A 12,102-nucleotide genomic window follows, 5' to 3' on the forward strand; every position below is an offset into this window, starting at 1 on the left:
CTAATGTCAGCCTGTCTAGCCAATGCTAACTCTCGTATATGGGCAAGTCCTGTGGAAATAGGGGTGGTGGTATTGCTGAACTCACTGGTTAGAGTAGCAAGCCATGGCCGGAGTCTCCTCCCACGTGACCAATCCAGTCATTATCAGGTGGGAGTGCAGAGCCTGTGGTTCAGAAACACGAAGCCTCACTGACATCTCCTGCTTTCTCCAGGGCTCCCCCTTCCTCCCAGGCCATATCCTGAGGTAGAAAGTGCAGGTAGCCTGGCCAAGCCCCTCCGTTCTGCAGGTCACACGCTGACTTCATTTGCAGAAGACTTTGTAATCTGCCCCAAAGTGACAACCAAAATGGAAATGGAGACTTGGCTGATGAACAGTAGGAACTGGGAGAGAGCTACTGGGGGCTCCATTTCCTCCAAACTTGTAAGCCAGGAAGGATTTCTGAGGTAAGTGGCTGGGACCTCCACTCATCACCTTCATCACAACAAACAAGCAAGCCTGACATCGCACAGCAGCCTAACATTTCAGAATGCTGGGGACCATGAGGATTTTGGGGGCATGAGAGAGAAAGTGTGCTAAGCAATATACACGTCACATTTGCACACACAATTGTTCCAGTAACTATTTTGGGTTTTTCTCACAAGCACTGGGGTGGAAGAGGGTGGCCTCTTTACAACAACTCCCTAAAATTCCTATATAACACAAGTCTAGCACAGTTAAGGTGGCACCTGCCACTCCCAGGGCTGTGGCCACACACACACTCACACACACACACGACACAGAATACATTGAGAATTGCTTCTTCTGTTCATTACTAAGATTACAAGGGCTTGTTAACCCTTTAGCCCAAGTTCCCCTCATCTGTAGCCTGATCAGAGAGTCCCCTCTGACCTTAGGCCCAGCACTATCTTTTTTGGGGGAGCTTGGCAAGAGCAACTGGGGAAGGGAGAGGAGACATCACCACACTTGCTATTAAATCCACATCCCACCTGGCTTTCTCAGAAACAGAGGGCCATGCCCTAAGTCCATGAGCCCTGCACCTGCCGTTTCCTCCCTCAGGCATCGGGGGCTTCTGGGATTGGGCAGCATAGCAAGGAAGTCGGCCAAGGCTAAGCAGAGGAAAATGGTCTGTGCTTGTCCTGTGACCCGTGGAATGACCTTAAACCACTGGCCCTTTCCGCCACCCCTGCCCTAGCTGTGGTCGTCTCTGTCTGTTACCCAGTACACAGTTGGAAGCCAGCTGACACGAGACTGAATACAGACACAGAGGCGTCTATGAAGAGGTGACTGTGCGCACACACAACCATTTCGCCAACATTAAGGCCAAGGTGGTTTTACTGCTTTTTGTCTTTCAATAAAAATATTTTTTTTCAATTGCTGAAGCCCAAGCTGAGTTTTGGCAGCACGTAGGATTTTCTGAACCTTGGGGAAGGGCACATAAACCCCAATTTCAAAATTGAGCAGCGACATAAACCCCAAGGTGCTTGTGTCACCTAGCCTCAGGATGGGGGTGCATTGGCAGATGCCTTGGATCCCCTCCAAGACCTGCCTGCCATCCTCAGCATGCCAATTTCCAGGGTAGGGATGGGGACAGGGAGGACACAGCCAGAGAGCAGTGCTTCCTGGTGTTCCAGGGGCTTGGCAGCCTGGGAAGAGGTGGTGCCCTCTGTGTTAGAGCCAGGATGTGTCAAGAAAGAAGGCCAAACCCCTGCAACACTCAGGACCAAGGCAGACGAGAAGCCTCTAATTAGTTTTGTGGCCTTTGTCTGTTGTTTAAAAAACGAGAGATAGAGAGAAAGAAGAGGAAGAAAGAAGAGGAAAGTGCAGTGAAATTTACTCTTTAGCCTCAGCCAGTTTATTGTTCATCTCTTTACTTTGCTCCTTGTCGTCGGGCTTGGTGGCCCCAGGGCCCTCCGCACTCTTTTTCTTGGCGGCCTGGCCCGACACCACCTGCTTGTCTTTGGCCTTCCGCAGAGGCTTATGGCTCGCTGAGGTCTTTTTTGGTTTGGAACTCTGAACGCTAGGTTTCTCCACCTGCACGGAGAGACAGACAGACAGACCGCAAATACAGAAAACAACACAAAAGGGGAGGGAGTGGGAGAGAGAATCAAGAGAGAGAAGATGTTCCAGTATTAACTGCAAGATGACAGCAGTGACAAAGCTTGACCCTGACCAAGCCCAGTGTCTGTTGTTGGTGATGTCAGGGCATCAGGCTCCTCTGACCTGAGCTCCCTGTCCGCTCAAACCTAGCATCACTACCGTGGGCTGTGGAGGTACCCTCACCCTGCCAGCTCCCTGCTTCTGGGAGATGTCATCATGTTCCTCTATCTCCTGCCCCTCCTGACATCACCTGTTCACCTCTGGCTCCTGCATGTGATTGGCTTTGGGTCATGAAATGTGAGGAGTGACATAGGGTACCTCCAGGCACTCAAGAGTCAGCCTGCCCTCTGCAGTGTGCTGCTCTCCTCTGCCACGCTGACAAACTCCATCACCCTGAGACTCCGACTGAGAGGTGGCAAGGTGCAAAGGCACAGAGCCTGCAGATGAGGAATGTACCTGATTCTGTGTCAGAGGTGGGGGCCTCTGGGAGAGTGTGCCCCTGCGGTCTGCCTGGCTCCCCAAATGTGTCCTCATTGGGATGCTTGGGGTGAGTGTGGCCACTCGCAGCCTGGCCACAAACACTGCCCTGCCAGCTGCTCCTTGCCTAGCTGGCTGCCTTGACCAATTCCTCTGAGAGTGGCTATTCTGAGCCACTCTCCTGAAGCTCCCTCCTGCAGCTCACCCTCCCACTCTCAGGACATAGCCACTGGCCTGAGCCATCAACCTGGTATTTCCCACCCTAAACCATTCATCTCAAGATTCATTTTCCCCCAATCTTTCCTCTTTCCTCCTTTTTGAATCTTCATTTGTCCAAAGCCAAGCCTGAGGTCTGGGTCTCAACTCATCTGTAGATGAACAGAGCTGTGTTTGGGTCTCAGGGACCAGGTCATGTTCTCCCCGGGCTTTCAATCAGCCCTGCCTTGCAAATTGTAAAGTAGACCAGTTGTTTGCATCTGCCTGCTACTCAGAGATTTGTGGAGCATTGGGTGGTTACTTTACTCAGAAATTGGTTCTGGGCCAAACAAAGCTCCACTGACTGTCAGACTAAAAACTATTGGATGGGGCCCGGCGCGGTGGCGCAAGTGATTAAAAGGTCCTCGCCTTGCACGCCCGGGATCCCATATGGGCGCCAGTTCTAATCCTGGCTGCCCCGCTTCCCTTCCAGCTCCCTGCCTGTGGCCTGGGAAAGCAGTCGAGGACGGCCCAAAGCTTTGGGACCCTGCACCCACGTGGGAGACCCGGAAGAGGCTCCTGGCTTCGGATCGGCATAGTATCGGCCCGTTGCGCTCACTTGGGGAGTGAATCATCGGATGGAAGATCTTTCTCTCTGTCTCTCCTCTCTGTATATCCGCCTTTCCAATAAAAAAATAATAAAAAATAAATCTTTAAAAACTATTGGATGAGTAGTCACAGAGCGAGCTAGGCTGCCTGGCAGTTGTGACTCGTGTCCCACTAGCAACCCTGCTTCTCTAGTACGGAGCTCATAGTGAGGTGCGAATAAGGGGCAGGATAGTGCCATTACAAAAAAGACCAAAACAAAACAGAACAACAACAAAAAAACCCTCAATCCCTTGTCATAAGCCGTTTGTTTTGCTAACTAGACTGGTCTTGCAGTTGATGGGACAGGTATGTGAAGACAGAGTGAGAGCTGCAGGTGCATGGTGCTGTCCAGGGAAGAATGAGGATAGGTGCTTTTCAGGGGAGCCAGGAGAAAAGAGGGTGCAGTGGCTGAAGTGGGGCCAGGATGGGTCAGGAGTGGGCCTGCTACCCCAGGCTAGTCCTGTAAGGGCAGGGCCAAGAGTATTTATAGGTTAGGTCAGGTGAGGTGGTTTTTTTTTTTTTCCCCCTGGATTTCTCAGACTCAGAAGCTGTTACTCCAGAAATCTACCAGTCATTCAGCTGTCCAGCTTCTGGCATTGTTCTTTCTTAACCTTTCCTTCTGACTCTAACAAAAGATTCCATTCAGGTACCCTGTGCCTCAGTGTGCTGAAGAGACAATGGGTGTGTGTGTGTTTTGGTGGGGGTGGGAGCCCCCAAGGAGCGATGCTTCATAATCCTCTCCAGAACAGGCCATGCAGGCGGGTTCCCCCTATCTCCCCCCACAAGCTGGGGCTCACCTTTGGCGGCTCCTTGAAGGGCTCGCTGTAGAGGCTGCGTATCCGTCTGCGCTCCAGGCCCTTGGTGTCAGCTGCATTCGGCTTATTGGCCTCGCCCTTGAACTGGGCACTGTAGCTGGTCTCGTGAGCCATCTTATCATCCGGGGGCTTGTACTGAGACTTGGCTTTTATTGGCTTCACGGGCTTGATGTCCGTCCACGCTCTGAACTCATTCCTGTTGGTCAAAGAAAGTGTAGGTGAAATGTCCTCTGCCTGGTAGCAGTGACAATCCCCACCCCCAAAAGGGCTGCTGGAGGGGAGAGGGGGCTAGACAGTTAGTGCCATGTGTTCATCATGCACAGTGCAACTCTTCCTTCGTGGGGTGCTGGTGCACACATGGTGGTAACAGCAGTAACATCATGGGTGGCGATGGGCCCAGCCTCTGAGGTGCACACTGTGAGGATAGACAGGCAGTTCCAACCCTGGGGCCTCACTTCTCCACTCTCTAAAACAATGCTGAAAAACTCAAACCATTTAGCCACTCCCAAATTTGATGGATACTGGATGCCTGTGATGACATGCAGGATTAAGAAGCTGCAAAATGAAGTGAGAATGAATGAGGTCTGCTACACTGAGTTCTATCAACAAATGCCCGTTCCCTCCCACTCCATTCCATCCCCCACAACCACCAGAAGGAAGATTCTTTGATGCCCAGAACCCTGAAGGACTGATCGTCTTTGGAACAGTGGAGGGGCTGCTTCTTACATTGCCAGAATCCTAGCCATCCTAATCACTAAGAGATTAAAAACAACAACAACAACAAACCTGGGGAATGTCTACATGATTGCTGATCACTGGCTGGGATTTGAGCAGCATGTAGGGCCCGTGCTGGGGTCTGTGTGCTCAGGAGGGTCTGGTGCTTGGTGGTGAATGGCTGTTGCTGCTTGCCCTCCTGGCCCTCAGCCTTTGCTTTGGTTTCCTTGTTGGTGATACCAGGCCATCCTGCTCCTGGTTTTTCATCAGCTGTTTCTGATCTGCCAGAGCTAGAGGGTAGATGGCTGATGATGTTCACAGGAGGGTCAGATAAATGCAGCTGCTGAGGGAGGCTGCAAGGGGTCATGCTGTTGGCTACACATGTGGGACTGAATGCTAAAGCTCTGCAGGGCAGCTTTCATTGGGAGCCCGGAGAAGCTGTGTTGGGGGAATGGAGCAGTTAGTATGCATGTCGCTGTGGAGTCTGGTGCTGCTCAGTCTATTTGATGAACTTCACCAATCGCTCTCTTTTTGGGGGTTCAGCAATAAGCACCACGAACAAGGAGGCCATAGAGGAGAAAAGAAAAATCCAGGTTTCTAGCTCTGACAAGCTATGCGGCAGGCCCATCCCTGCTCCAAGTCTTAGCTCCCTTAGCTGGGGGAAGGTTCTTAAACAGTCTTTCTCCCGAGACCCTCTTAGCTGATAAAGCCAGTTTGGCAACAATGAGCCATTTATTGATTGTTTTATGATTCTTTAATGCATAAAAAGATACAGTTTGTTTATTTGAAAGATAGAGTTACAGAGAGTGAGTCTCACACACACACACACACACACACACACACACACACACACACACACACATATCTTCCATACTCTGATTCTGATTCATTCTCCAAATGGTAGCAATGGCTGGGGTAGAGTTAAGTCAAAGCCAGGAGCCAGGACCTTCATTTGAGTCTCCCACATGGGTGCAGGGGCCTTCTGCTGCTTTTTCCAGGCACATTAGCAATGAACTGGAATTCAAGTGTACTCAGATCAGTACACACATGGGATGCTGGTATTGCCAGTGGAAGCTTAACTAGCTTCACCACAGTGCTGGCTGTCATTTGATCTCTTGATGTCTCTGGGGGAACTGGCTTGAACATGAAGACAAAGACCACTGTTTCTTAAGACACTGTTCCCTAATCTTCAAATGTATGTGTGCAGTGAAGCCTGGGCATCCACCCAGAAGCCCTATCAGCACGGACTCAGTAGCCCTAAACCCTGATGTATCTGCTCTGCCCTGCCAATGGGTCTGGTATGGACCGCCTCACTGGTCTTCACCCAGCCATTCATTTACAAGATATTTAGATTGTTTCCCGAGGGATAGCAGGTTACTGCACATGTCGAAACCCAAACAAGTCAGAGCTGATCTTGAACCCAAGGGGTGGGAGGCAGAGGAGTGTGAGGGTATTCCAGGGCGAGTCAGCCGGAGCAAGAAGAGCAGTAGCACAGCCCGGAGTGGGAGTCAGAGAAGTGGGGCAGGGTTCAGGTGGGCTGGGGAGCACACACAGAAGCCCACTGGCAGTGAGGTCCCTGGGATCCTGCGGGCAGTAGAGACTGTAGGCAGATCACGGAGGTCCTGGGGCCAGCCCAGACACGATCTGGTCTGAAACAGGAGGTGCCTAAGATTTTGAGCCAAGGATACACATGACCAGATTTGTTTTTCTGAAGAAAAGTTTGGCAGTGGTGGGTGCGTTGGTGGGCAGACAGGAGGCCGGAAGCCAAAGGCTAGGCAGGAGACTGTGCAGTGAGCCAGGAGGGGACCTGTGGTAGGATGGTGGCTGTGGGGGGCAGAGGAGAGGTCACTGAGCCAAGAGGGAGACTGGGCAGGTCTTGACAAGCAGTAGTTGAAGGAGGCAAGGGAGGCAGTGGGGAGAGAGGCCAATGCCAGGTCTCTGGCTTGTGGGTGGTAGTGCCCACACACTGATGTGGGGAGATTTAGAGAGAACTGAATGTGGATTGATGCCCTTGTGCCTCTGCCCCCTTCATTGAGGCTTATTTGGATCATGTCCTTGCAGCCCTTCCTCCCTTCTCCACCTTGCTCAGGTTCAAGCATTACTCATGACCTAACTTTTGCACACAGGCCAAGGGCTGGCCCAGGGTATCTATGGGGCAGCCACCGTTACCTGCTAGAAACACCTGATCTTCCCTTTCTTTTACTCTCAGGACCCCATGTCCTGCCTGTCACGTGGGCTCCTAGATCTTGGGTCTGGACTTGTAGAGCCAGTCTACAAGTAACCTGGCATAATGGTGGAAACCTTGGCTTTCTGCCTCTACCCCTGCTGGCTTCCGGATTAGGACAGAGATGGGTGCACGCTGGTGCTGAGCACTGTCTCTGGTTTGCCCCTTGCAAGCAGCGGCCACAGCAGCCTACAGCATTCTCTATGGAACATGTTCCTACGGGAAGGTTTCTGCAAACCCTGGTTGGTCTTAACTTTCATACATCATCCTCACAAGACCTTCTTGATGAGTCTCATAATACAGTCACTGTAATTAGGGTAGCCTGGTGGGTTTAAGCCTGAATTCCGTCTCTTGGAACATTCTGTGAGCTCCTTCATAAAAATTCCCTCCAGCCATGTGTGACAACTGATCATAAAATGCAATGATAGCATCAATGACTCCTGATCTGCTGCCTTTTAGAAGATGAAGTGTTTCCTAGTTTTGTTACTGTATTTTCTCTGTAACCCTAATGATAACCCTGAGCAGGGGACAGTGTTACACCCAGCTCATAAAGAAGGTAACTGGGATGCAGTGAAATGAAATGGCTCATGTGAGACCTTAGAGTTGGCAAGTGAGCCCAGGTCAGTGAGAGGTCACAGCCTATGGGACCAGGGCAGGACACAGAGCTGTGGTGTGCTCAGTCTGTCCTTGCTGGAGGGTGATTGTGCAGGGCTCTGGCCTGCTCTGTGCAGTGCTGGGGAAGGGACCATTATGCAGCATAGACCAGACTAGGCTATGCCTGAGGCCTTCCAGCCCTGAGATGCTTGACTGAGAGCAACGTGGGTCACACTCTTGGGGTGCTGCTTGCCAGGAGTTCAGGGGCTCCTCTAACATAATCTCCCCTTCCTGTGCAACTATATTTCTGCTTGACTCTTTTTCCATGCGTTCACTTGTCACCTGCCAGACACCAGGCATGGGTGTGGCTTGTGGCCCATGCAGATGAGTAAGCCATGCCTGAGGTGTCTGGAGTGAGTCAGGCCCTGTCTATGTGTGCTCCTAAGAAAATGTACCAGGAGTTGCAAAGATAGGGCCTCATGTCCCAGTTTCCTTATAGTACTATGTGTAGAAGTCACAGCTGACAGGGCCATCTCCACCTGCCAAAGGCCCCCTATCCCCTCCAATCAGAACCTTTGGTGGACTTGTACACAATGCCTGCAGGGGCAGAGAACTTGGCACTGTACCAGCTACCAGTGGGAAGGCATACTGTGGACAAATGCGTTCCTCGGTTCCTCATTTGTGCCAGCAAGCAAGCACTTAGAGGCTGCTTCCCCTAAGGAACAGCAAAACTGGTCCAGTTGGAGCCATTTCTTGGAGATGTGGTGGAAAAGTATATTTGGCACTGCTCCTCTGGCACCTAGAACAGCTGTCAGGTTCACAGTGGCTGTTAACGTGGGACTCTGGGCCTCTTCTGGAGTACGCAGTCTCCAAAGAAAATCAGTTCCTCTTGCCCAACCCTCTGCTTCTGCCTCACTCAGGCCTTAAGGCTCCCCTCCCTGAGCCATGGGGGGCATCAGGTCCACTATACCAATATCTTGATCTTTGTCTCCTTACTTCCGATTTAGCTGGCCCAGAATGTGGAGTTAATTATCCCTGGCTCAGCTGGGAGCCTACTACCGCCCCTCTGGAACATGTCCACCGGTTCCAGTTGCCCACAGGATACAGTCTTGACTCTAGTCCCTTCTAGCTGCCATGTGTGATGATGGTTCCCTGGGAAGTGGGCAGGGCCCTGTGGCCTGGCCCTAGGCGTCCAATAAAGATTTCACTACAAAGGTCTAAATACTGACACGAGATGTATTCCCTCTCCTTGTGTTACCTTTCCAGCATTCTTTATTGTTGCCTGTCATTTAACATTCTCTGGGTGCCAGGCCCTGTGGGAAGCTCTGTAAAGGTGTCCCCTTAGGGGGTCTTGCAGCAGCCCATTGTGGGTGTGGCAGTGCTTGCTGGTGGGAGCTCTGAGCCCTGCCCCTCCCCAGCACAGGCTGCACTTCTCATGCTGCTTCCTCCTGCCATACTCCTGCCCCCTCCCCTCCAGCTGCTGAGTTACTGCAAAGCCTGCGGAGGGAGAGTTAGGGCTCTCCTATCGTGGCTGCTCCCCACCTAGCCCCACAGTAAGGCAGACACACACAGATGGTGTGGCTCATGGCGAGACAAAGCCCAAGAGTGCTGTGAGCAATGTAGGTCAGACAACAGAGCAGCCTAGAGCCCTCATTAGAAGACAGTCACGCCTCCCAGCCACAAATCTGAGCAAGTGCACCTGCTGCGCTTGTGTCATGGGATGCAGACTGCCAGAGGCTAACCAGGAGAGCAAACATGGAGCCTGGGCCAGAACAGAGACGGCAGGTCACCAGGTGCAGGACAGGCTCGGGAATGGCAGGAACCAGGGCTCCAGCCCAGCTTGAACCCCACGACTAGCTCCACATCAACTCTTTCAACAAGGGAGTGAGCATGAACTCTATGTGCAGGACTGATGCGGAGGCTAAGTGTGAATGTAATACAGGTATTGTTTATCTGCATCAGAATTACAACCCCAAGGTGGCTAACTGTAGAATACATGTGTTGGTTTTCATTGCAGAATTGCCTGCTCAGGGGGCGTGTGTGCAGGAGGAGATGTAACTCCTGCCTCCCCAAGCCATGTGGTCAAGCTGTGGGATGGGGAGCTGCAGACACTGCCCAACCACGCTAGATTCTGACAGCAATGGTTGGCCCTCTGGTGCTCACAGTGGGCAACCTGTGGGCAGCAGCTTCCAGTACCAGGCTCATTTCTGAGCATACTTCAAGTTAGACTGGAACAAAGTAGCATTCAGGGAATGCCTGATTAATCCAATCTCCAAGCCTTGAGGCCCTGCGGTAAACAGCTGTAGGCTTTTGAAGGCCCCGGCCCACTGTAGCATGTTTGCTGGCAGTGATTCAAGGGAGAGTTTTGAACAAGCTAATTATGGGTGGGGAGACTGAAGACAGCCAAAGGCAAAAGACCCAGGTCCCAGCGGAAGGAAGAAAGTGAGGGGTGGGATGGGAAGCACGGGGAGAGGGTTTGGTCCTGGAGAGAAAGTACTGTACAAGGAGAAAAATGGAGGCTGTTCTTTCATTTCATTTGAAAAGACGTGACATGGGCGAGAAAGTCACAAAAGGAGAACCGTAGGAAGAGGATTTGCCAGCAGTGAGGAATGCCTGCGTGTGACAATTGGGTCCAATTGCTTTTTGACAAAAGTGGGGACTTGGTGGGTTACTGCCAACTGCAGTCACGTAAAAACTCCATTTCTCTTCTCATTAGTCCCAGGTTTATTTATCCTGTATTGAAATCCTGGGGAAAAAAAAACAAAATCTTAAACATCCTTTGCTTTGTGGAGAAGGCGGTGCTTGTCAGTCTTAGTGGTCCAAGATCTTTCTGTGGATTTTCATAGGTGGCTTGGTTGTCATAGAAACAGATTAAGCACTGTCTGTGCTTGTTACATTAAAACATTCTTGGAGAAGGGAAACAGGCTCCCCACCCCTGGGGAGCGCAGGGGGAGGCTGGCAGTGAATGAGGTGCCTAGGGAAGTTCAAGAGAAAGGAAACCTCATTCTCCTAGAGGTGCCTAGAAGGAGGAAGGATGTGAGCTGCCCAGGGAGCCTCCTCCCTCCTTTAAGCAGGAAGCATCTGTCCTCCTGGCCAGAAATGGGCCAGAACAGGTCTTTTAGTTCCATGCACCTGCATCTGCTTGGGTGTGTCTCTCAGTTGCTTTTGTGTAAAAAGGAGGAAAGAGAATCAGGCAGGGATGGGGAAACTTTCTCCTGCCAACGGCTGTTTGGCTATTTTTTACATCATTTGTGAGTCATGCACTATAATCAATGTAAAATTCAGCCTTGGTTCCCTTGGCTAGACCAAACCAGATGGTCTTGGGGGCCTTCCACAGCCTAATGGCTGGATGTTCTGCAACCTTGAGAGAGGGCCGGTGGGGACCAACAGCAGATGGAAGGTGTCTCTCTCTTTGCCTTTCAGATAAAACGTGTTAAAAAGTGTCAAGCAGGGAGGCTGGGCGTGGTTTCTCCTCTTGTATTCTCCTCTCCTCCATATACAAGAAGAAGAAAAATAAAATGTGTAAATAATGGTCTCACCCACTATCCACAGATGCTTGATCCTTCCCACCCTGATCAACTATGTAAATATCATCAAAAATTAAATTTAAAAAAGTGTTAAGCATACTGTATTGTGCATTTAGTAAAATATTAATTAAATCTAAGTTGTCTAAATATTTTTTCGCTGTATGGAAAGTAACTATAGCTTTTAGTTTCTTAAAAATTTTATTTACAGACAGAGACAAAGAGAAAGACCTTCCATCCGCTGATTCACTCCCCAAGAGGCCATAATGGCCAGAACTGAGCTGATCTGAAGCCAACAGTTAGGAGCCTCTTCCAAGTCTCCCACTCAGGTGCAGGGTCCCAAGGCTTTGGGCTGCCCAACATTGCTTTCCCAGGCCACAAGCTGGATGGGAGAGCTGGATGGGAAGTGGGGCTGCCGGGATTATAATTGGTGCCCATAAGGGATCCCAGTGTGTGCAAGGTGAGGACTTTAGCCACTAGGCTACCATACTGAGCCCAGCCCTAATTTAAAACAAATAAACAACAACAACAACAAAACATTTATTATTTGAAAGGCAGAGTTACAAGAGAGAGAGAGGTAGAGACTGAGATATCTTCTATCCACTAGTTCTTTCCCTAAATGGCTGCAACAATTTTACCCACTGTACCACTACACTGGCGCTGTAATTAGTTATTTTTAAACAAATAGAGATGCTGCAGCAAATAACATCATTTCATGCCTCCTTTAGAACCATGCTAATTTACCCCTTAAAAATGTAGCTCAATTATAAGGAGTACTACAAAGAACTTTATGTCAGCAAATTTGGCAATATAC

General features: G+C 50.6%; 1 protein-coding gene across 2 annotated transcripts in view; it reads right to left on the reverse strand.

Annotated features, from left to right (window-relative positions):
- Positions 1 to 1,830: 1,830 nt before the first annotated feature.
- The window catches only part of LOC121145348 (microtubule-associated protein 6-like), a 53,649-nt gene continuing 43,377 nt past the window's right edge, over positions 1,831 to 12,102 (reverse strand). For both annotated transcript variants that reach the window (XM_040964103.1, XM_040964102.1), the window contains 2 exons: positions 4,215 to 4,428; positions 1,831 to 2,031 (listed from right to left, as the gene is read on the reverse strand). In XM_040964103.1, the coding sequence (XP_040820037.1) occupies positions 1,831 to 2,031; positions 4,215 to 4,428 (415 nt within the window). The remainder of the gene's footprint in view (positions 2,032 to 4,214; positions 4,429 to 12,102) is intronic.

The sequence above is a fragment of the Ochotona curzoniae genome, unplaced genomic scaffold, assembly GCF_017591425.1.
Source record: "Ochotona curzoniae isolate NIBS_2020 unplaced genomic scaffold, NIBS_Ocur_1.0 scaffold_3223, whole genome shotgun sequence".
Classification (NCBI taxonomy): domain Eukaryota; kingdom Metazoa; phylum Chordata; class Mammalia; order Lagomorpha; family Ochotonidae; genus Ochotona; species Ochotona curzoniae.